The sequence below is a fragment of the Gallinula chloropus genome, assembly GCF_964237585.1.
Source record: "Gallinula chloropus genome assembly, chromosome: 3".
In the NCBI taxonomy this organism is placed as follows: domain Eukaryota; kingdom Metazoa; phylum Chordata; class Aves; order Gruiformes; family Rallidae; genus Gallinula; species Gallinula chloropus.
In genome coordinates this window covers 10,166,381-10,193,018 of record NC_140087.1, presented here as the reverse complement: position 1 = coordinate 10,193,018, position 26,638 = coordinate 10,166,381, and the positions used below count along the sequence as shown (strand labels likewise).

Genomic DNA, 26,638 nt, shown 5'->3' with positions numbered 1-26,638 from the left:
TTTCCTTCTTGCAATCCTCTGGCTTACTTGCCAAATATCATTCATATTTTAAAAGAAACACGCCCTAGGTTCTACAGAGAATAGCTCTGTTCATTATGCAATTGATTTGCAGAGCACGGTCTTCCCTATGCAATTAACTTTACATAAAAATACAGGGAGTTGCCAAGCCATTCAGAGTTTTCATCTAACATCACCTTAGCTATAATTCCACAGAAATTCAAAGGGACTGCCCTTGTGCATTAACTACCATGGAAAGCTTCAGGATAAGAGATTTAATTTTGCCAGTATTCACACATTTAAATGTTTTCTATCATAATGCATGCCATCTTAACTGTCATTATCGTTCATCCTGCCTAGAAGGCTTTACACCTAGCAGAATCAAGATGTTTTTTAGGCAAGGTTACATTCCTTGCTTTTCAAACTGGAATACACATACTGGGCAATCAGTGAGCTTGGAACTGCAAAAAGCAGTACAACTGAAAACCCCTCAAACTTGACATTCTGATTTAAATTCTGCCCCCTGCTTGCTTCTTATTCACTGTTTTTGATAAACAGCTGCACAATTATTTATTGATTACCTTGTGACTCAGGTGTCTTAATCTGGGAAGATTCACATTTCTGTCTCCGTCGCTGTTTCTCATCTTCCCATATCGCCTGCAAACCAGGGTTCCTGCCAATCTGGGCTGAAATACACAAGAACACGTGAAGGGAAGCCTGTCAGTATGACAAAAAAGCATTCTTATTCCAAAATTAGATTCTGAGACTCATCTCAGATCTTGTCTTACTTTATGTAAAAGATGTAACTTTATTTTCTAGATCTCCTATTTGTTTGCAAGGTCTTTGGCTTTTACTGGTCTTCTCACCAAGTATCTATACGTACGTATGAACATACACACACATACTTGATGCTGATTCTTCTCTCTCCTTGTAAGTCTGACACCTTCTGCTGGGGATCAAGAAAAATCTCTTCCTATGGCTCTGACAATAGGCTATTCTTATAACCTGTTTTCTTCAGAGTTTTGTTGGTTTTTTTAAAAACTTTATACATTTGCAGATCAACAATTCACTAACACTGAAATCTGGATTATGGCTTAACTAAACAGAGCCTTAAAAAAAGATGACAATATAGATCTTCTTATAAAACATTTTACATAGCAAGTTTTTAACACTTCACCTTCAATATCCAGTTGATTTAAGATGTCAGCTGCTACTGCATCCACCTCCAATTCACAGGTACTTTGTGGCTCAACACCTTTCAACATTAAAGAGCTGTGACAACATAAATACCAAAGTTAATTTTACCAGTATGTTCACTTGAAACACGTATAATCACGGTTTTCTAACTGGACTAGGATCTAAAGTATTTCACAGGGAATGAATGTACCCAAATCCCAAATTACCAGTTCTCATTCTCACCTGCAAGTCCTTAAATTAATGGGTCCTATCTAAATCTAATTAGATGAGAAATTTATATCTTCAACTTAAAGGGATTAGCTTTTTCTTTTGTGAGGACAAGTGGTAAAGAACTCTAAATACTACAGAAATTACAACGATGTTCTCCTCCTCCAATACAAGTTGAAATGTTCTGTATAACTCTCAGCCAATACGACCATCTGCATTCACATGATCCTGTGCCCAGAAAACACAGCAGCAAGAATTTTTCTTTCACTCACAGTTCAGAGCAATGCAAAACAGTTTAGCACTTCCAACTAAGGGAAGCAAAGCAAATTAAAAAAAAATTATTTAGGGGGCTGAGCGGTAGCCTGGAGAATACAAATAGGGTATTAGCTTCCCTAACACAACCAGAATTAAGACTAACTGGCTTGGTAAAGACTTAAAATACTACAAAGACTCAGGCTTGTTGTACAAAGATCTGTTATCTTCCTGCTGTGCCTTTTCAGATCTGCTAAGGTCAGTGACCATCCACCTGTTGCTGTCAGTGAACCTACTTTAAGACGTCCATGGAGGAAGCTAAGAAAGAGAAAGCTCCCAGGTTTATGTGGTATCTGTTTATCTCATTCAAAAATTTTAAAGAGTCTCCTCAAAGCTCCCCATGGTTAAAATATGCTATTCTTCAGTTAAAATATGCTGCTGTTTTTGACCCTTTGTCTAGGTTAACTGGTGACTTATAGAATCATTTTGCTTGAAAAAAATATTTAAAATCATCAAGTCCAAGCATAAACCCAGCACTGCCAAGGCCAACCACTAACCCACGTCCCTAAGCACCAAATCTACACATCCTTTCAATACCTTCAGGGATGGTGATCCATTACTTTCCTTCTCAGCCTGTTTCAACATTTGACAACCCTTTTGGTGTAGAAATTTTACCTAATACCCAAATCTGAACAGTATTTGCTTATATTCCTACACTCCACGATATACACAGAGCCTCAAAAATTTCAGCATGGAATATAAGATGTAATTAATTTTTCAATGCTCTCTGTAAGCACTACAGAAGTCACTGTAGAAGCAAGGAGGTAGTAGATGATGTAAGTTAAAGCTGGATATCCCGAACACCTGTGAAAATCAAGTATTTGACTGTCTAGAAATATGAAATCTGAAAAAAAAATGTAAAATAAAACTGCTTTGCTTATGTTGGAAGAACAAAAACCTAATGACGTCTCAGAAAAGAGATAACTCAACCAGAAAAATAAAATTAACTTCTAAAAAGCTTCAAGGCATCATAGTTATTATCAAGAGATAAGACGGCACACCGACAATAAAACTGAACCCTTCATCAGATTCCAAATCTGTATTATTCTAGAAACGAAAAATAGTTACTTCAGAACTGCTTTTGCAGAGGTCAATGGTACAGACCATCAGCAAAAGTACAGGTTTACATGAAGCTAGGACTAAAGCTAGTTCAAACACGTGTTATTCCATGGGCAAGGTGTGCAGATTTGCTCAGTAGAGAGCTAATTAAAACCTCTAGGATGCGTCCTGCAAGAAAGCCTAACATATTTCCTGACTTTGAAGCAGCAGAAGACCAAGAGGTTCCACTGCAGACATTGAACTGGTTTAAACAACCCAAACAGAAGTTCAAGGGACACGTTCATGGTGGCTTCGGTGGTCTACTGCTTTACTATCACACCAGAACTCCTGAGACACTGAGCCCATGCAAAGAGGATATGCTGTAAGTGAAGTACAGAACAAAGGAGCACTTCCAAAAAGGTGTAACATTTCTCCCATCTCACTTCCTCCTGGCCCTCAGCTTTCCCTGCTTCTCCCAAAAAAACCTAACCCTTTCCTCCACAAACTATGGTCCTACTGCCCAAAGGGCAAAGGCTGAGATATTATCTTCAAATGAAGAAAGGTAGACACAGAGGACTGAAAGGAGATCTAGTGATTTTGTGATTGACTCTTTCTATTTATCACAGTAATACAAAGTTCAATTTGTATTACTAGTTCAGTTGCTCTGCTGATGCATAACTTGACCTCTGGGTGAGAAATATTCCTCTTTGTAAGGCCAAAAGATTTCAGTGTGATGCTTTCTCTCCTCCTGTATCACTACTGTAATAGCAGAATTTTATTGGAAAGTAAAATCCTGTGTTATACATAATATGAAATTGAGAAAAAAAAAAACAAACAAACAGAAATCTTACCAATCAGAATTTTAACGGCGTGAGGGATAAGAAATAGGTATCTTGGAAGTTAATTGTCTAAATTGCCTGACATGTAACATTTTGAAAGCATAAAAGAAAAGCAGAGAAAACAAAATTTCCAGAATAATGTCTTGGCAGCCTTACTTCTAAAATCTGTGATGTCATGTTTTGTGACTGCATTAATACAGTGAGTCACAGAAGGCTTTGGGTTAGAAGGGACCTCAAAGATCATCGATCAAAGATCATCTGGTTCCAATCCCTGCCCCCTCCTCCTGGGCAAGGACACCCCTCACTAGATCAGGTTACCCAAAACCTCATCCAACCTGGCTTTAAACAATGTATTTTCCACTCTGTTTGTAAATATGTTTCACATTCTTACAGCAAAGATATGTGAATATACGTTTACTAATCCCTCCAGTCAGCAGTACTGTTTCAGAGTCATTGTGAGAACTAAGACAGCAGATCATAGAGCTCCTAAACCAAGGCAGCTCAGCCATTTAGCAGAGGTAGACTGCCCATGCCCTACTGCACACTTCAAGGACACGCCATTGCCACCACTCCCTTCCCTTCCCTGTTATGCCATCATCTGAGAAACAAGTCTATAAGATGATCAAAACGCACACTTTTTGTGTCGTGCACTTTGGGCATTCAGACTCATCACAGCATTCAAACAGAGCCTGCCTGCACGGCAGGTGACAGAGCTGCAGGCAGGCTGGAACTTGAATTTTGATCACATAAGAAGAAAGAACTGCAAGATCACTGGGAAACAAGAACAAGGGAGGAGGCTGCGAAATCTTTGTCTTTTTCCTTCATGAAATCAAAGTGTTCCTTGGAACAAGGGAAAAGGGACCACAATACACAATGGTCATTGATAAGACTTTCTGATTTTAAACACTTTGCTAAATAAGACATGCAAATGACCAGAATTCTGGTCAAGACCTGTCTTTGACTTGCTTGGTAGATGCAACAGCAAAGCCTCTGAGCCTTCTACTTTCACTAATTTCCTCTTTAAAGAGAGTCGAATTGGGAAAAAAAAAGAAAGAAAGAAAATTCTCAAAAAAAATTAAGACAAAACCATATTTTTAGTTAGAGAACTGTATCTGAAAAGTTTGTTTGATGACTAAAACCACTAACCGGAATATATGCCCTTCCTCTGACAAAAACACAGTTTTCTACTCTCTTGCTTTTAACTAGTGAGATCATTTTGTAAAAAAACAAACCAACCCACATCTTGGTTTTCCACATCCCCATCAAAAGCATGGCCAGTGATTTGTTTTGGGAAGTAATCAATACTGCAGATAGAATTGGCTGAAAGCATTCTAAATAGTCACATTTCTAATTTATTTGGAGATTCTAATATGGATCAATCTTATAAAAATAAGACTGTATTCAACTAATTAAAGTTTATAATTATCTGAAGCAGGGGATGCAGGGGGAATCAGCCAGCCCCTTTCCAATGGTCCGTGGGGATAGGACAAGGGGCAATGGCTGCAAGTTGGAGCACAGGAAGTTCCGCACCAACATGCGGAAGAACTTTTTCCCAGTGAGGGTGACAGAGCCCTGGGACAGGCTGCCCAGGGAGGTGGTGGAGTCTCCTTCTCTGGAGATATTCAAGACCCGTCTGGACGCCTATCTGAGTGATCTGTCCTAGGGAGCTGCTTTGGCAGGGGGGTTGGACCCGATGATCTCTCGAGGTCCCTTCCAACCCCTATGATTCTGTGAATTCAAAATAAACTGGTTGTTTTTGTGTCTTTTTACATCATAATATTAATTTGAAGCACGTTCTCTGCAGCTCACCAAGACTCAAACAATTTGGGTGATTAGAAGCAGAAAAGCTCATTTTGCCCAAGCTCTAAATCAAAAAGATATATGGGGTCTTTCTGTCAAAAACTACAGTATTCCAATTAACATGGCATATCATTCAAATTAAACACACTGAGTTAACAAGTCTTTTTTTGAAACAAATGTAGGATTTATCAACATAATTCTTGTTAGTATCTTCAGGATTAAGATGGGGCTGGCAGTCAAAACTGCACACTCCAAAGACTGATGTGCAGACTAACAAAGACAACTGACACATACAGAAAGATTTTCACAAGACTTGAAAAAGGCCTTCCCAATACAAGTGGATCATTAACTTGGCACTTAACATCCTTGTCAAGGTGAGTTGCTAGACACTTGCACTAGTGGAAGTCAAGGCAGTAGCACCACAAGCTTCTGCAACACCCAGGTAAGCTACCAAGGCCAAGGGGACACATTTGTTTCCACTTCAGGAAAAACCTCAAAGGGCATATGAGAGCAAGGAAGCTTTAACTGGCCCTTCTAATATTTTAATTTACCCTGAACAAAACAAAAATGCCAGAGGAAGAAGGAAGAATACAAGCTGTCCTGAAGTACAGTTCTAACATGACTACGTGCTGCTTTGAGAACTATTTGATCTGAGTACTGCCAATAGTTTGGTCAGCTGTCAGGTTCGTTGGTTTTGCTCACCTAGAACATGCACCCCACATCAGGAAAATTTAAGAAGCAACTGTATCTCCCACTCTCCCAGATGAAGCCATGTTTCCTGAGCAGACATAGTGCTGCAATTAGCAAGTGAGAACAGAGCATGAAGAAGTCAGAATACATCCGATTTCCTAGCCGTATTTAGGTGAAGACTGAAGTACTTCAGGTCATCAACAAAATGTACTTGGAAGATACTCAGAAGTCGTCTATTTGACACAGGTTGCCCTGTACAACAGTCTAACCACATCCTTGCATCACATGCATCAGTTTTGCAAGGAAAAAGATACTTAGTAATGTCAAAAGCATGATCTGAGAATATCTATATTAGAACAAGGTTAGAAAAGACTTAGTGAGTCCCAGCCAAAGCTTTTCATAGCATCTAGGTTTTGTTTTTTATGAGAAGGTAGATAAATTGTAGCTTGTGAACGATTCTGTTACACAGATCTATGAAAAGCAGGGTTAAGCGAGGTGGTGTAGGAGTAAAAGCAGCCTAGCTGCAAGAGAACAAAAGCTTACTCTTCTAAGAAGCAAGATAAATCAGGGTTGCATGACACCAAGCTGCTGTGGCTACTTGAGATACTCAAACCAATTCATTTTAAACTACCTTTTATACCTACAAACTATGCTTAAAAACTGCAATACAAATTCATCACACCTCTGTAAAAAAGTTCCAAATCAATTATTAAGCATAAAATCAGTGTTCAAAGAAAGTACCAAAGGTTTGGTTCCTCAGATGCTGAGGACAATGAGTTAAAGCAACAGTAGATGCACAATTAAAGAAGTGGCCATTACATACAGTTAGATAGATCAAAGCCCTCAAAAACCTTAAAGAATGGCCAAAGTCAGTATTTTATTTCATCACCATTAATGACAGCCTAGGGAAACAAGTTCTGTTTCTCTATATATATTTCAGGTATTTATAATGTTAAACTGAAGACAATAGATTAAAAAATTAACCTCAGAGAAGCTGAAAGGTGTCACAACTATACTGATAAGGACTCTGATGTAATAATTTTCCATATTCTGTTCATAGAAGAAAAGGTCTTTGTTTGCGGAATGTTCCAGTGATTTGAATAATGCAAATTTTATTAAGAATCAAATGGCTAAATAAGAACATGCACATCCTGACAAGTGAGAAAAGCAATTATGACAGACACAAATCTAGTAAAAAATCTTTAATATTATACAACTGCTAGACTGGCTGGCAGTGTTATTTGTCAGATCTCCAAGTTTCCCTATAAACTAGTGTGCAACAGCAAATCTAGAATTTAAAAAAAGTTTCTCAAAAGCATTCTACCAATTATTCTGCTTGTAACACATCATGTCTAAGTGGTAGACTTGACCAGCAGATTATTCCAAGCCTGATGTTTACTAGAAAGTTTTCTCACTGGAACTCATGGTAGTGTTTCATCATTTATTATCAGCTACCTGAGGGACAACATAAATGTGTCTCATGTGAAGAACTCCTCTTGTCAAAACTGTTGGATAGCGCTATCAGGCTCAGGTACTGCCTATTTTAAGGTGGGCTTTGTAGGTTCCAGTTTAGTAACACTGATGAGCCTTACAACATCAGGGATTCCTGGGCTCTAGTGGCTTCAGACATCTGTCTTCTTCATAACAGAATCACTCTAGAATTAGATTAAAAGAACTGTCCCTGGCTTTATACAGTACGCTAATTATAACAGCAAGTTAGTAATTCAGAGATTTGCCAGCAGCAACTCAGGACGTGGCTGGGTTAAATATTGTTCTGGAGAAGTGGCTGAGTACCAAGTTACTATATAGTACTGAAGAGTGAGTTCAGTCACCAAGAAACTCTTGACACAGATCTCAAAGGTTTTTTTGAAATAAGGAACCACCGCTGGCATTTTCTCATGCGAAACGCTGCTAATGTCACATCCATAACTCCTGACACCACTTAGCATATGTCCTACCAGGCACCCAGCATCGGATTTCAACTGCCTGATGTACTCCAAAGTTAAGAACTGCCAACTCACTGGCATTGCTTGGTTAAATCAGAGAACTTGTCAAGTGTCACCTGCAGCAAGGACTTGGACTGTCTCTAGAATTTATTCTCCATGTACACAAAGCCGAGGATAAGGAGTCAAAACAGATATCCCAGCCACTGAGAACAAAAGGCATTCTTAGAAATTTTGCTGTCTGAAAAAACAATTTACTGTCCTTTCCCCTTTTGCTTTTTCTTGAAAGAACACCTGACAACTTAAGTGTACTGGTGAAAAGCAGGGGAAGATTGATAAGATCTTCAGATCTGATATAAAGAACAAGACTTAGATGTTCAGTATTGACACACAGGAGAAATTCCAAATGCTGCTGGAAACAGCAGTCAAGTGGTGAAATACAGTAAGTAAAAATGTTTTTGTTGAACAATTCACAGAACAGTTAAACATCTCAACTTGAACTCAAGAAGACTGATTAAAGTGAGGGAACTGTGCTAGTATTGCACATGAATTTAAAATCAGTATAACTGTTGATACAGCTCTACGCTGAAACCACGTGTTTTGAACACAACATACACTTTTTTAAGGAAAACCAGAAATAAAGGAGGAAGGGCAGCTTTACAGGTATCAAGCAATGGTGAGATCCAACCTAGAGTGCTACATCCGGGTTTGGAGTGAAATTCCTATTGGTTACATAAAAAAACCCACCAACCAACAAACCCAAAAAACCAAAATCAAACAAAAAAAACCAACCCCAACAATGACTCAAGATTGATAGAAAATTCACAGAACTCAATATAGACCAGGTTCTGGGACAGAGTTTACTTCACATCTCGTTACCATTGTTGGCAGGAAATGCAGGAGTATACTAATGAAACGCGTTGCTAAGACAAATTTGGTAGACATACTGGATGCATAACCAGATTACAGTATCATAAACCAAAAAAGGGTAACTTTGAAGTAGAATAATATATATAAATGGGATGAAATTTTAAAACAGGCTGCAAGACCATATATGAACATATAAGGGATTCCAAATGGATTATTATCAGCTTGAAAAAAAGGAGGGAAGGCATGCTACACTCATAAATCCTAAAATGTTTACATAAGCCTTATTGACCTGGTAAATGCCTGTAAAGCATGTTAGGGAGAGAACTTCCAGTATCATTGCATACAGCACTGGAATTTGGTGTATGTATGTATATGTAGTAGTACACTGGGCCTGTCTGAGATGGAGTAAGTTTTCCCCAGAGTATCTCTCATAGTGCTGTGCGTTGCACTGGTAGCTGGCAAGGTGTGGCTAACACATCAATGTTTTGGCTACTACTGAGCAGTGATGGCACAGCATCAAGGCTGTCTTTACATCATTTCCCTTCACCTTACCAGTAGACTGGGTGTGGGCAAAATCTTGGGAGGGGACATAGCCAGGACAGCTAACCTGAACTGACCAAAGGGATATTCCATACATACAACATCTGCTCAGCAATAAAAAGCTGAGAGAAAGGGGAGGAGGAAGTGGGGGGACATTTGTTATTTACAACGTTTGTCTTCCAAAGCACCTGCTACACATACTGAAGCCCTGCTTCCCAGGAAGTGGCTGGGTACTGCCTGCTGATGGGAAGTAGAGAACAAATCTTTTGTTCTTTTCCTTTGCTTCCATGTGAGGCTTTTTTTACTGTATTAAACTACCTTTATCTCACCCATGAGGATTTTCCCATCTTATTTTCTCCCCTCCCTGTCCAGATGAGAAGGGAGTGATACAATGGATTCAAGGGCACCTGGCATCCAGCCATGGTCAACCCACCACAAGTTTTCACCTAAGAAAGAAATTTCTACTGGCAAAAGCACAGAGACTGAATGCTAGGGAAATGGCCAGACTTGGTATTTGTCCCATTACTGCTAACATCCTACTGCTGGATTGTGTGTGAGTCGAAGAAGGACTGACACCAGTGAGGTGTTGCACCCCAGCTGTATCCACAAAAAAGGAGCAGGAGGAGGAAAGAAGGCTTGTGGATACAGCCACAACGATGAGTGCTGCACAGAAGCCATCCTTGGTTCCTACTACGCTGAGCTCATTCCCCTCTAGATTTGACAGCCAGGAAGTGCTACTTTGCTTTCTTTTTACCTGCTTTCCCCAGATCTGTATAAAATAAAATCAGAGAGTCATGGCCTAACTTACAATCCAATCATCCAAAGGTTAGGTAACCTGGCTTACATAACTGAGCCAACTCAAGGTTGAAATGTACTATGACAAAGTATGTGACCAAAAAGAGGAAGAAATAGTCCAAGAACATCTACATATGAATTGACCACAAGTCAAATCACTAAACTACCACTAGATAATTGCTGTTTCAAAGCTTTCTTAAAGTAGTATAATCTGAAAAAACGTGTTACCTTGCACAAGTTCAAGTTTTTGCACACTAGCAGAATCCCAAGTATGATTTAAGGCTTTCTACTTGAGAAGCAAATGCTCCCAGTACATAATGCTACCAAGCTGTGTGGCATACTGGGCCTGATAAGCTTTTGAGAGAAGGATGACAGGAACTACCCAAAGACTAAGACGGCTATGAGATGACAGAGTTCTTACAGAACCTGCCAAACATTAGAAAGGAGCTAATGAACTTGCTCTGGATAAACTATACAAACCAATGTAGCACCAGATGTCGTTTCTCCTCCCCCAGCCTCAAAAACCCCAACAACCCAAATATATTCCCTAATAGAAGTAGAGCTATTACAATTTACAAGCTGTAGAATAGAAAATGTCTAGAAAAAAAAGGAAGCACATGGGAGACAGACATGAAAATTCTAAGCTGAAATTCTTACATGGCTACTATCTGGATTGGACAAACTGGAATATACTGACAGGACAACATCCATGCGAGTTAAGGGTGATTACAAAAGCAGGTCGTGTGAACTTATACATAAGGATTCTCCATAACTATTTAACTTGCTTAGTTTTTCATCTGAAGTCATTAGCTAGAAACATATATTCCAAAACCCAGAAAATTGAATTTGCCACATATGTTCCTATTGTAACCTCCCAGAGTTTTACGGCCGTACACCAGAAAGTATCAGATACCCAAAACTATACAAAGAAACTAAGTAACAGTTGTCCCTGTGACATCAGCAATTTTTTTTTAAAATGATACAAAACACACAAATCTAAACAAGAGACTGGAACCCCATAGTATATACAAGCCAATGTATATAAGAAAATACAGTATATATTAAGAAAATTTGGCATGCTGACCTTGGTATTTCATCTTCTTCCCATTCAATGAAAGATGCGCTGTGGGAATTTTCTGGTAAATGAGTTCTATTACGTTTACTTCCACCTGATGTATCACCTAGAAAGAAAAAATAGAATGAGAAATTAATTCATTTATGTGACACTATTTTTTACATACATAATTGCATTTATGATTTAATACTGCCAGTCCAAATGCTCCTAAAGAATAAACAGCACTGCATAGCTTCTTCAAAAAGTTAACTACACTACCATTTAAATGATTTAACTTCTCAACATGTAGATACATATAAATAGAAAGTATACACTCAACACACTGACATTATCAGAATTACATTTGCTGTCTTCTAGTCATATCTTAACCTAAATTCAGTCTTTTCCCATTTGTGTGTGTTTCAAAGTAAATCATGCAGAGTCTGACGTAAACTTCAGAACTCCCAAGTGTCTGGCTGCTCATGTCAGATCTCAATGGGAATTAGAAGCCAAAGAAAACACTAAATTCTACTTCATACTTTTCCTCTTATTTGTGAGCTGAAAGACAATACTTAATATAGTCCAGTTGCAGTGGCAGTAGCAGCAAGTGGAAACCTACAATGAAGACAGATATTGCCTGACCTACAAATAAAGCAAACACCGTGTAAAAGTTTGCTTGGAGGTCTCAGTGTAAGAAGTGTGCTCCAAAGTCATGCCAGCAAGATCCCCTCTGAAGATTTACTACCTTCCTTGTGGTCTCCCCTCCTGGACCTTCACTCCTTAGAGGAAGGAGAAACCCTATATAACAGTATGTGGGACAAGAAAGAAAAAAAGCCCAGGAATGGAGTTGAGGGGAGGCAGAACATGAAAGACCAGTTTGAACCTTGAATTTTCTCAGCTACGTTTGTGTCACGCACTAGGAGGTTTTGGATTTTTTTATTAAATTCACCTTACAGCAACAGCAAGTAATTTTGTATTTGTTAAAGAGACACTAATTGACCGATTCAACTGTCAGGGGCCTTCAATAAATAGAACACGTATTTTTAAAAATACACAAATAATAAAAGAACATGTATTTTAGTCCATACTTTTAAAGTAAATTCCACAACAGTCTTGCTAATGTGAATTCCACTACATGGAACAGCCAGGACAGGGATATCAAAAGCTAGAGAGGGACTTTTTAGAAGGACATGTAGTGATGGGATGAGGGATTATGGGTTTAAACTAAAGGAAGGTAGATTTAGATATTACAAAGAAATTCTTCCCTGTGAGGGCGGTGAGGCCCTGGCACAGGCTGCCCAGAGAAGCTGTGGCTGCCCTCTCCCTGGCAGTGTTCAAGGCCAGGTTGGATGGGGCTTTGGGCACCTGGTCTAGTGGAGGGTGTCCCTGTCCCAAAGCACAGGGGTTGGAACTAGATGATCTTAAGGTCCTTTAAAAACTAAACCAGGGAGCAATTATATTATTGAAAGCTTTTTGCTACGTGAGATCATAGAATGCTAGAATGGTTTGGCATTATCTGATCAGGCCAGGACAAGGTAGTCTGTCATTTTCTTGCTTTTATCTTACTGAATTCTCCCCTATACCAGATTAGTTCAAAGTCCAGTGCTGTCAGCCCATGCTCCTCTTTCACCCTCTTCTTCACATTCAAGATCCAGGTCTCTTACCCTTAAATAAATTATGAGGGATAATATAAATAGCTTATGTTTTTCATCTACCATAAAAAGAGACAGAAAAGACCTATAGAAGAAGAACAGAAGCAACTATTCAGTGTAATTATAGTGCAAGTTTCCAGAAGGCTGCTTTGCATCTTTGGAAGTCTAAGGGTACCTAAGTATACATCCTCAGGACTGAAGATTCTGAAGATGCTCCACCTGTGGCTCAGCTTTTGTCTTCCTACAGTTTTAAGACCAGCAAAACGTATAGCCCGTTGAGTAAGAAAAGAGTATTTTTCTTTAGATGAGAATCAGTTATGAAACCTCATGCAGTGATCTATTGTCTGAACATATGTGCATAAAAATAATGGGAAGAAATTGAAATCAGCATGATTCTTTTTATAGAAAGATTGTTTTTAAGAAAGACATTTTACCAATCTTTTCAACTCTTGCAGTAGCTGTAGTATCAATTATGATTTAGTAAACAATACTTCTTTTTCTAAATGTTAAGTACCAAAGCCATTATATGGTTTTCCTACTGTTATCTCTCCTACATACTGAAGTATTTAGGTAATATTATGGATGTTCTTGCCAAACTTCATTTTTACATGTGTACACTCAAAATGCCAAGCTAATTTTTTATGATGAAAATTTAAAATACCTCATTTGCTCAGTTATTTGTATTTCAAATTTCAGCCCAGAACAAATGACCTGCATACTAACAAAAGCATTTTAATTAAAAACACTGTCAGCAGAGCATAACTGGCCATAATTTTGTAAAGACATTACCACAGGGGGGAAAAAAAAATATATATGGATGAAAACCAAACATAAACAGTTATAGTAAAACTATTAGTATGATTTTATGTAAATTCTTCAAATAAATATCTACTAATTTTAACCTTCTAATGGAAAAACAGGTGTGATCATCATGTGAAAACGGCCATAGTCAAGCTGCTGACAGAACATGTGTTTATTGATATACAGCATCTCCTTTCAGGAAGCAGACTCTTCCTCATCCCCAATACACAGGCACAAAAAGGAAAAGGGATAGAACACTGATTGACAAAAGCAAACTACAGGGAAACAACACAATATCCATTCAGCCACTAACTACAGCAAAAGTCTGACAAACCTAGTAACATTTTGTTTAAAAAGGTAGTTTTTAGCGTTCAAAACAATTATTTGGTTTTAAGAAATAAACACCTTACTTTTTCTCCTTGCCTTTCTGAATTTGACAGCAGCCAGGTTTATTAAATTCATTCCATATAAGTTGTAGTCTATAAAGAGCTGAAGGAGGTAGGGAATATGGGCTTCATGAGGCTGGTAAGATTTGTTCATTATGGCTCCACCTTGCAGAAGCTCACATACTCTAAAATTAAAGACAATTAGGACATAAACAAACAAACAAAAAATCCAGTACAAAAATACTGATATTTGATTTTATCAGAATATAAAATACTTAGTTGTATTTTTAACTGAAGAATTTTGTTTTCACAATAACAGATCCACAAAAATGTTCTCTGCTAATAATGATTCAATCTTTGGGTGTTAATTATAAAGGAGCTGTGAATCCTCCAGCTTCAAGAGAAAATAAAAATCTCTGAAAAAACATCATATAAGGTACCATACTCTTCCTGCAACTGATCCAAAGCCACTTTAGTCCATGGAAGTCTTGCTAGAGTATTGTGGGAAGCTGTAAGCCTACACACCAGTAATAACTTCAGCCTGTAGTTCTCCTTGACAGGAAGACTATTTTAACAGCTTCCTGAAAACATGAGAAATCTACTCTTTTAAACATCTACAAATTAAAAACCATGCTGATATCTAGATAATTATAATTGGTGAGATTAATTTTTCTATGTAAAACTATTTCTTCAATTTGTTGTATTTAGAAATGTTTAGTGCTTTTTGTTGATTAGAGATCTGTCCTGTTACTCTGAGATAAATTTAAGGAAAAATTTAAGTGTCAGTCCTTATTTGTATATGAGTAATTCAAACATGAGAAGCTCCAAAGCTTGAAACAACTGTCACATGACACATGAATATAATTAGACTGAGCCAGAAATTTAACATAATTCAAAATTTTACTAGCCTGGAACAAAACCCAGACAATCCTGTCTTAGGATCATATATTATATCTTAAAAAACCCAAACAGCTTTGTTAGGTGACATTACACACTCAAAGGATTTCAGTTTACTCTTGAGAAATAATTCTTATTGCAACCCCAGTAACAGTAAGCTTGAGATCAGTTGTGCTTTCATTTATCTGGACAATAATGTTGTTGGTTTTATTTCATTAAGCTGTAGGCGAATCTTGCTTCAAAATTCACTTTTTAATACAATATATAAGGAAATCAGTCAGAACTTTGTATCACCATATCCTTACCTTTTTACCATTGCAGGATTGTAAAGATAAATCTTCATAAACTGTCTCTCCTTCTCATGGTAACCATAAAAAGGCCTGGAGAGGAAGAAGTAAAAGCAAGAAGCTAGTCAGTCATGCTGTAGCATTTATTCAAACCCATTTTACTATAAAGAGCATTAAAATCCAGGGTGTAAAAAAAAAAAAAGGAAGATAAACTGCACACCCAGGAGAATTAATATTCCCATGTCAGGCCAAAGGGGAGCTCTACAGTACTACAGAAAATGTTATAGATAAAAAGAACAGGCCCTATACATGCTGAAGTGTCTAAAAAGAACTTTAAAAAATTAGAAAGCACTTTGGCTTAGTTTTGTTTCTCACTTTCCTCACAGGTAAACACAGCGATGGCACATCATCACTATAGCACTTTTAACAAATTCACGAGTGGTGGACTGCTTCAAAAATTAGCATTTAGCCTTTCTGATAAATGGTGTAACAAAGTCCTTAATGACATTAATTGTGCAGATCAGGTGTAAATGAGTAAATACTGGCTGTGTAATATGAATAACTGATCAATGACAGCAGCTTAAAAGAGTGAATAGCTGCCCCTTTTCAGTGATAACTCATCATCCTGCGTGCTAGATGAGGCATGAATGCTGAAGAAAATAGGACTTGAAGATGCAATTAAAGAATACACATAATAAAGAATATGCCAAAATTAAACTGAGGTTGAGCAGGCAGCATTAATTCTGGTATTACTTGGCTGAATTACTGACTTTTCAACATCTTGAATTCTAAACTAATCTAGCATGCTTGCAAAGCAGTACGCTGCGGCAACGCGGCGTAAACCAACACACCGGCTGAATGCAACAAGTCAACGGTTCAAAGTCAACAGAAATTCATGAAAGCATGCATTGAACTGTTACCTCTACCAAAAAAAAACCCCAACCCAACCTAAAAAAACAATAAAAAAACCCCACCTTTATAAAAAAATATTAAAGATGCAACTGGGATGCTTACCTGCTAAGTATAAAAAAAAGTTAAGCTCAGTAGTAAGAGGATTTCAGTCCCAAATTAAATGCAAGCTCAGCAGAACTGCACAATTACAGCATTAATACTGCTATCCTTAAAAAGGTTAAAGATGCATGCATTTAGTACCTCCAAAAGCTAGACTGTTTAAAAATATGTTTATGTTTTTAAAACTAAGCTAATTTGAAACAAGAAACTTAAGCTGTTATGATGAAAAGGAGAAAATCAGATCTTGCATGGTTTCTTTCTTGTAGAGACAGTATAAGCCTAATGACAGGTTATATACATGAGCTGTAACAACTCAGTGTGCTGTAGGCATGTAAGGTGAAAGCTACTTTAAAAAAATAGTAAAAAAATTCAGCACTTTACCCATAGTCACATTAGCATGGCAGGAAGGAGAGCAAGACTTAGAACACTTCCCAGGTTAGCAATGAACCTAACTTCACAATGCACAAGGACAGCATTTCACCTCTTTTTTTATTCCTGGACCTCCACTATGTTTGGAAGTTAATGCAACAAAAATCTTATGTTAAACTTATATAAAAAGATTTAGTAACTACTTTTATTACTTAACAATTTTCCTGCTAATACAGAAGAGAATGGATAATTTAATCTTCAAGACTTAAAGAAAAATACAGGTTTCTCACAACAGGGACTGTATCGTATCTATTAGCTTCTGCTCACAGATATGAGCTTCTACGAGCTTCTGCTCTCTTGCAGATCAGAATAGAAGAAAACAGAAAGATTTGTGTCACTACTCAAACATGTCCATCTACCCAGGTATAGATGAAGATGCATTACAATTTATGCAAGCAACAAAATACATGAAACACTCTTTACTATGCTTCTTTGAGGCAATAGGCATTTAATTTTTGGTAATAACTGTTTTGAAGCTCTAAGGCAAGAGAGCTGAAAAAGGCAGGTTCTCATTGCAGTTTACTCTGTCTACCTTTCACTGTTGGGATGAACAGCAGTACTACAATTCACATACGTCTCACAAAATGGACAAAAATAAGAAACTTGGTGGGTTACTAGTGACATCTAGAAGATACCTCTAAATCTGGCAGGGAACAGAAAGGTTATCTTCCTAAACTTAACAGTTAGAAAGAATGTATTTCATACGTGCATTAAAACCAAACTAAACCAAACCAAAAAGGTAGCACTGCACAGGACTGAAAATTAGCATTTACATTGTTCTGAAGATGAAAAATTCAATGCAGGTATAGACTAACTGTGCTCCTCCTGGACAGCTTCCTATTATTCACTGACACATTTTTCAGTCCTTAGTTATGCAAGTTAAATAAATATTAAGAGAACCCTTATAATGTTAATATTCAATAATAGCATATAGTTTCAGAGGTAGTAGAAAGCTACACCAAATAAAACACAATGAGGTTGACAGATAAGTAAATTAATGTTTAAGAGTATTCACTTCATGGCCCATGCTGCTGGGAGAATCAGATGGATAAATATGACCTGACAGTCTCTGTGATGTGCTTCCTAAAGAGGGCATCTTACATGAACAAAGAAAAGAAGACCTAGAGTCAACCTCCTGCAAGCCATGCCTGGTCACAGGGAACCTAGAATAGCCCAGACAGATGCGGACTGGACAATACTGCTGCAATAGCAGAGACAGAAAAAGATAAAAGGAACAGATTTGGAAAAATGATAGACAATAGGACCCAAGTTTAGGAAAATATGGTTGTGGTAAGCCTTTGGGGAAAACCTTGTTGATTACATTAAAAATCAAAGCATGTGAGAATAATTATGTAGTAATTGCACAGGCCTATATAGAGATGCACATAGGGGAAAAGAAAAAGGAAAAACACTGCAGTCACCCAAGTCCACCTAAGTGCTTCTATGTAGTGCAAATGCAAAAACATTTCAAAACAAATGGCCAAAAATCCTAACAGGTCATACTTACATTCCAGATACTAATGACACTTTGAAAACATGTTGAACAGCAGAAGATGGATTGCCTAAAGCCACATTAAGTGCTCTGTCAATGCTGAATGCCACTTGACGAAGATAGTTTTCTGGATGCTGTCCGAAACCATCATATGGTACGTAGAGGTAAGGAAAGATACCATGTAAGTGGAGACAAGTCTTCTGACCTAAAAAGAAAAGGCAAACATTAAGTTTCCAATGACTACACCTTTTTCTACTTTTAAGCAGTCCCTGAATTTTAATTTTTTTTCAGGTTACTTTCAGGTTCTGCTGACAGGATAAATTTATGGAACAAGCTCAGGTGCATTTCAAACAAAAGGTACCAACTCAGAGCAGGTCTTACATTTGATTCATTGACAAAAGCAATACAGAACAGACAAGGTTACATGACATACACAGTGGCAAAATACAAGCATAATCCTAATGATTTTGTTTGTGGCAATATCACAAAACCCCTCTAAGAATAACTTTGCATCAGATCCTGCTCGCCACCCATCCAGTCCCAAAAACTGTCCATGACTTCTCACTGATCAATGAAAAAATTTTCACAGGGAAATACTACAAGCACATATTGCTGATTAGGCTATCATTATGGTGTAGTGGGGGGTTAAGTAGACCATCTTGCATTTTGTCTGCATAAACATCCTCCATGAAAATAGCAAAACAGTATCTAAGGGCCTTGGTTTCATCAGGAAACAAATACTACACAGAGGCAGCACAACTTCACTGGTCCCTAAGACCGATTAAAGAACTCCTAAAAAGTCACCTCTTTCAAACTGAGGTTACTTCTCAGCATGTAGACCTTGTCTGAACTACTTACACTCATTCATTACCCACACTGGTGCAGCACTGGACACCTAGTGCAAGACAGCTGTACATCCATCAAAGCACAAGCAGAACAGACCTTCATAATCAGGACTGTTTGCAAATCTTTACACATGCCTCCGAACACCATGAACAGTGTAACTGTGGGGTTTTTTCCTGGAGGTCAAAGGGGTTCTACTTTCTTCAAATATTTATCAGACCTTCACATAATGTCTGGAAGTGAAAGAAAGTGCTCTAAGGATGGTAGTACAAGTTCATCTTCCAAGGCGGACTTTACTCTTCCCGTAAGTCACCCTGATCATATTCTTTTGGCAATCTTTAAATACAAGCTGTACCTGCATTCATAACATTGAGGTCATCATCTATGATGAATTCTGCCCATGCTTTAAAACTAATTCAGGAGAAAAAAAATCCTTATCTATGTACTATATACTTCAAATAACACACTAAGAAAAACAGAAACTAAAAGAAAGAAACTACTAACTAGAGGGGGTTTTAAAACAGCAAAATAAAGGACAGTAACAGCTTTATATGGCAGGAAAACCTCTGCCCCCTTATGAGGGAAAAGTCATTTATTAGCATGTGAACTGAGAGTATTGATCTGTGCAGCGCTAACAGACCATTTATTTTCTGTACAGAATCACCAATAAATCTGAGTGTTTACTCATGGTTGTACTTAAGACTGACTTTGAAATAAAGGCTCCATGTCCCCCCCAATAATAATTAACAGAAAATTAATGCTTGTTTTAAACTCTACAGTTTCTCTATTCGATTTTTAGTTTGTTTTGTTGTTGTGGGGTGGTTTTTTTTCCTGTTGGGTTGGGAGGGAGTGGTGGTGGATTTTTTAAAATGTATGCCAGGATCATATTCAAGGAGAAAATCAAACAAATTTGTACATATTACTTGTCTGAATGCCTACCGAAGCTTTTGAAAAGCAAGTGAACAAACCAATCCACCTCAAACTATATTTGATATTGGAGCTATAAAATAATAATTTCTGGCAAGCAATAGGTCTATCCCCCTATGAATTTTATAAAGTCAGGTGTTTCCAACCAACAACTTGTCAGTGTAAATCATTCTGTACCTTTTCTTTTTAAACTAATAGCTATGAACTCTTGTCCTTTTGATAACACTTTTAAAAATACCTTTGCTTTAATGGTTGCCCAACTATTCTGAGTTATAGTTAATTTATGTTTCTCCAGAAATCAAAATTACAAAGCACCAGAATAAACAGAACTGTGAGACAGTCTGAACTTTCTGTACTTAAGTTCAGAAAGACAGTTCTTTCCTTGCAAGACAATTAATAGCTAGCACCTGATTAATTTTTAAAATCCATTAAAAAACCCCAACATTTCTACTGCAGCTATTTAACAGTTCTTACTGAACTGAAATGCCATTTTATTGTGTAATTAAAAAAAAAGAACACATGTGAAGAAAGATTCCTTCTATTTCTTCCTGTCCCCTTTGCCCTGCACTCCCATTTATGTGCAAAAGCCCATGAAAAACGCTGTAGCTTCCAAGCGACCAAAGAGTCAAATTACCACTGAACTCCAGGGAAATCTTACAAAACATACACACTGAGCTGCTTTTCATTTCTGATTCTGCCAAGAAAGCAAACAAGCCACTGCTGATCTAAGACTCCTATTAGTCCAGCAGCTGTCAAGTCACATGGCTTTATACTGCTACTCACTTTGATCCTTGTTAGCATTGACTCATTTACTATGATATTTGGCTATACTGCTATTTTCATTTACAAGCCATGTTACTACAAGCCTTACCCTGCTAGTGGTAAGAACAGAGTCATTTGCTTCCATCATTTAAATAAAAGCATCACATTGCACCAAATGTCCTTGTGTTGAGTCTGAAGCTCAGGTTCCCAGTAATAGCAGCCACGGTTTGCACTAAGCCGTTACAGTTTCTCATGGATTCTTTCCAACAGAGCCATAAGGAGAAAAAAAGATCTACCCACTGAGGATCTCAGGCCACACAGACTCATCAATTAACATAAATTAAAAACTTGGCTTGGGAGAAGGTTAAGAAGTTTTATGCTGTGAATGTGTCAATCTTATGTTTCTATTTCTTTTCAGAGATACAGACAGAAGCAAATTTGTACTACTGGAACAGCAGCGATCGCAGCAACTGCTACAGCGACCAGCAGATGGGTTTTTTACATCTATTCACCAGTTTCTTTACCTCTGTAGAATCAATGGAAGTTGTGTTCAACAGGAGGTTCTGCAGGAAAGCCACACAGCTTATACAATTGCCTGCCTGATGTAAAGCTGGATGCCTGGAAGCAACTCCCAGAGTTATCACGGGCCTCCTGCGCACATGCATCACAGACATTCCGTGCACAAGCAGCACATACAACGTCCCCATTAACCAATGAGCATAACCTGTATGTAAATGCCAGGACTGGTGGTGGTGATGGCTTCTCACAAGAAGTGCTGCTCTAACACAGAAACAGGCAATGCACAAGACCGTGAGATACTATGGAGATGCTCAACTAGCAAACTTGCTATTTTCTCTGGTAAGAAGAAACGACAAACTAAGTGTTGGTACAGATGAGCAGCCAGAACAACAATGAATTAACACTGTAAAAAATAACATAAATACAGTAATTTCAGACAGCGAAGAAAGTGAGCCCACCCCCCCAAACCCACAATCACAAAACCAAGTGGCATAAATGTTACTGTTAGACCAAAATACAGGATTTTTCCATACTTGAAACTCACACAACAGAGATTAAGAAAGTCAGCCTGCTATTTTTTAGAAGATAGTTGCCATATGCATTACTACTCAGGACAAGCACCAAGCATAACCCTTCAGCTACAAGTATTACAAGAAAAATCTGTAGCAACCCTAGGAGAGAAATTTTCAATATCATTAGAAGAGCACTGAAACCAGTATGTAAAGGAATGCAAAACTGCTCAACAACTACTCAAGAAGATGGAAGAACTGACGTCTTCTGACAACCAGAATTGTCAGTCAGGATGATTTGCTATGGATAAAACAGATGCAATCTATACAGAATCCCAGAATGGTTGAAGTTGGAAGGGACCTCTGGAGGTCATCTAGTCAAGCCCCCCTGCCCAAGCATGTGAATGCCTAATTTCACAGTACAGCAAGCTAGAGAACCTGAGGAATATTATTCAAGTGTCCTCAGAGAAGTGATTTCACCATTTCAAAAATACTGTTTTGCTTTAAACTTCTAAAAATTTCTTTCCACTAAGACCAAACTGGGCAAACTTCTGTACAAAAGGAAAACGTGAGAAATTATTAACACAGTGTCCAGTTCAGGGTAAAGATTACAAACAAGTCAGACAAGGAGCACCTATGGGTTCACCACAGCTAACACATGTATGTATTTGATGATGTCCATCTTTTCTGGATGCAATTCCACATACTGTTGACTACCTGCTGGCTCATATTCCAGCAAGTGGAGAGCTCATGTGGATACTGTATCTGGTTATCTCCTCTGGAAGACTTTTACTCTCATAAGAGGAGTGCCTGAAGAGAGCATGTAGGTGATCCTAAACCAGTGCAGTTTCTAGCCTAGAAAATAAATAGTCTACTGAAATTTACTGAGTCTACGATTCACTACTGAGGTCAAGGCACCCCAAAGAAATCACACGTTAGGTTCTGTGCTACCTATGAATAGCCAGACCCAACATTTTCACATTAGACTGACCTAATCTCAAGGCTACAAGCAAAGCCCCACAGACCAGAATATGCACCACCACAGACAGGAACATAAGATTTCTACAGTAAGAGCCTGAATCCACAGCTCAAGGGTGCTTCAGCCTCACTAGTGTTTACGCATTTGGTAGGGTGACTCAAGTATAAACCCCCTGGATGTGAGATTTCAGATGAAGGAGAGCATGTCCTACTGTTGTGAGACAGTTTTACTATATTTTTATAAATGATACTCAAAGCTATTTAGATCCTACCCTGTAATTCTTTGTTTAAGAACCAACTACAGAACTCTCACAAACTGAAGTCAATACTGGAAATATTTTGCATAGGCACCATCTCAGTATTTAGAAAACTAAAACTAAATCTAGATAAATATGACTTCAGGAAACAGTTCAGTGGTGGTCCACATTAAGTATATTTTGCTGTGATATTTCTGCCACAGAACAGCTGATCCCATTGTAAGAAGCTAAGCAGATCTGTGGGAAACAACTACACAAAATCCACTCCTACATATAAATGAACAGCCAGTTTTGCTGAAACTCTGAAACTGTTACTTCAGTTGCTGAACAGCAATCCATTTCTCCCAGACCACTGTAAAATACAATGGGGTGGCAGTAAAAAGAATACAGCAGCACTTAAGTACATGGCAAAACACCAAGATTTTAGGGAAATTCTGGTGGAAATTAAAAAAAAAACATATGCAGAAGATAGAAGACAAAGGGCTTTTTATACACTCGCCATCTACCAAAGGTACTTTAAGTACAGTTTTGTAAAGTGTCAGGACTAATTAAATGTGGACAGTATTAGCAGAAGAATACATGTGAACACATCAAGTGTGTCACTGCAGGATGCAGAAAAGACTGAACAGTTGTAAGGCATTTCCTTCCTTTAACAGCAATAGTAAAGCAAAGCCATTAGAAACCAAAACCATTAGAAAACTCCTTTAAAAGACACTTTAAAAGTATTTTAACTAACTATTGAACCATCTGGATTAAAAAAAAAGAAACTGAACCCTGAACTATGAATGCTGACGACTAGAGAGCCTGGGAAAAGTAACAATCCTGTTAGAAAAACAATTCAAAAAAAGAAAATCTGTAAATGGGATAAATATTAGACCCCAATTACAAGGTAATTTCTTTCCTACATTAAAAATTACCATACCATAGGCAATCTCACTTCTGCTTTCTTCAGCAACAGGCTTCAGAGTAGGTGCAACATGAGCATCTTCTGCAGTTTAGATGGTGCTTTCAATTTAAGCTATGTCACTCACTGGAATGGGCTTGTCAAGACATTGATCACTGACTGTCACTTCAGAACTGAGCAAATGGATAGGACTCAATTACTTTATAGTGCTAACACAGTCTATGAAATTAAAGTCACCATTCTTTACCACTCCCAGAAAGGAAATAAATCACATACCCAGACTGATACAAGTCAGGTAATGCTCTGATGAAGACAAATCCCTTCCCTACGAAAACTTGGGAAGGCCTTTTGCTCTTAAAAATGTTTGCTGTGTCATTCACAACCACGAGTTAAATCTTTTAACATCGAAGAGTTCCTTAACCGTATATTACATTCATATAACTTCTTCAGTAAGTGAAACTCTCAACCTTTTCCCCAGAGTCCTGAAATCAAGACATGTTTTTTTGCAAGGGGTGAGAAAAAAGGGAGGAATACACACATTGTAGTCTTAAATACTGGATACTAGAGAAACAAGAATAATAAAATAAGGTCTTGCAGCAGCAAGATATTCTCAAACAAAAAAAAAAGCCCAACAAAAAAACCCCAAGAACAGAGCCCGATAGACCATATTTCATATATAATATTGCATATTTGTGTCAAGTTTTTAATTTTTTTTCTCTAGCATGTGAGAAAACACTTATTTCAGTAACATTTACAAATGGGACAAAATCTTTTTCATTATGTATGTTGGAATCCAAATGGAGTATTTATTTGTAATTCTTTATTTAGTAACTGTGCCTTATAACATATAATACCTCACTTATGAAAAGAAAAAAAAAAGTTTTCCTAGTGGATAATGTGGGCCTGTGACTCATTACAACTGGATTATTCCTCACCCTTGATGTAGAGATCCTTAGAGAGGGAGAAGGGTTGGGTTTTCCATCTGTAATTTAAAATTAGAAATCTCTGTATAACTAGGCACACATTGAAGTAATACCTAGCCTAGAATCAAAGAGACAAGAGTTTAATTCCAATCTATGGAGACTTCATGTGTGGCCTTGGGCAAGTTGCTTACCATAGCTGATGCACTTTCTCTCTGTGAAATGAATGAAGCAGTACTTTCATATCTGAAAAATCTCTTAAAGCAATAAATATACAAGAGGAACACTGAAACTAAAAGAAGACGGGTTGCAGGAGTACACAATGGCTTGGAAGACACAGGAGAAGGTGTTCAAATGAGCAGCGGTATCCTATTCAGGGCACTGACACGTGTGTCTCAGCAAGACTTCAAGAATGGAAAGAGAACTTTCATGAGTAATTTGTAGGCCTAGAAACACACTAATGAACATATTATTCTTCCAATAACTGGCCCTATGCATTTTTTTTCTCTCACCCAACTAAACCCTGCAATTGTACTCAGCTTTCTTTAACACTTTTCCATCAGCAAAATTGAAATAACCTGACCATGTGAAAACACAGGACCTCAATCTTCCACCTATGGGATGGCTCAGTGCAACAAGAAAAGCAAGTAAACAGATCTGCTCTTCCATTATGGGGGCAAACTAAGGTGAGAGAAAAGCAGAACTTTCATGTGTAAAGTTGAATTACGCTTTAAAAAAAAATCCAAATATGTAAGATGCCTAAATATACCTCTAGAAGGAAAAAAGTTAAAGATCAAAACCTGGAATAAGCACCATACCACTTTAGTAGGGTCCTGAAAGCAGGTAAGGAGATCTCATGAACTCTAGGCAGTTCCTAGATTCAACTAAGAAATCCACAAGCTTCCTTAAATCTATTATCTTCCAAAGGACAAATTCCTCTCAAGTTCTCTAGTAAGTGTTTCAGGTCCCAAGGTGTAGAGGTTTGAGAACCCTGGAACAGATGTCTCTACTGCTCAGAGGTTCAAAGATAACAGCACAGGTACCACCAAACAAAATTGCATTAGAAATACTGATTTTTACTCAGTGCCTAAGTACATGCTTCAATGTCACATCTCCAACTGATATCTATTCCATTAATTTGCCCAAAGACAGCTTTTTCTATAAGTTGCCTTAGTCATTTGAAACATTCAGCCCAAGAGACCACCTGGTTCACCAAGCCTTGTCTTCTCCAGTCTAGAAAGCCATGCAATAATCACACAAAATTGAAAGTCCATTAGCTATTTGAACTGTGAGGTGCCTACAGGAGAAATATGTCTTTGAGGCCTCTCAGGCTAGTGTTTACATTGGGCATTCCTGTTAATGGAAATATCAACTGTAAGCCTCAAAAGCAAGGTTACCTTGGTCTTACTGAGAATTTTTATCATGTTTTTTTTTTATTCCAATATGCAAGAGAGGCTCTGTTATTCATTTTCACATAAAAATTGAGATCGCTCATTTATTATGTCAACTCAGTGAAGATGTCCTGATGATCTGCATAAAACCACCTCCCCTCCTACCTTGAATTGTTTAGGCCCTTTTATGAATTCCTGCTGTGACATTGGAAAACAATCAGGTCTCAAATTTCAGAACTAGTCACCAACCTAACCATTTCTAGGATGTACAGACCCATCATCAGAAAGGAACAGTTATTACCTACAGTTATCACCAAGCAAAATACCTGACTTCATAGTGGAGATTGTAGGAAAAATGTAACTCATCAATTTTATTATTATGCAGTCAAAC

General features: G+C 37.8%; 1 protein-coding gene across 1 annotated transcript in view; it reads right to left on the bottom strand.

Annotated features, from left to right (window-relative positions):
• Positions 1 to 26,638, bottom strand: part of REV3L (REV3 like, DNA directed polymerase zeta catalytic subunit) — a 115,174-nt gene that overhangs the window by 51,940 nt on the left and 36,596 nt on the right. The window contains exons 2-7 of the mRNA XM_084261816.1: positions 18,253 to 18,442; positions 15,324 to 15,398; positions 14,146 to 14,306; positions 11,313 to 11,409; positions 1,175 to 1,269; positions 579 to 683 (exon numbers count right to left, since the gene is read on the bottom strand). Of these exons, the coding sequence (XP_084117942.1) occupies positions 579 to 683; positions 1,175 to 1,269; positions 11,313 to 11,409; positions 14,146 to 14,306; positions 15,324 to 15,398; positions 18,253 to 18,442 (723 nt within the window). The remainder of the gene's footprint in view (positions 1 to 578; positions 684 to 1,174; positions 1,270 to 11,312; positions 11,410 to 14,145; positions 14,307 to 15,323; positions 15,399 to 18,252; positions 18,443 to 26,638) is intronic.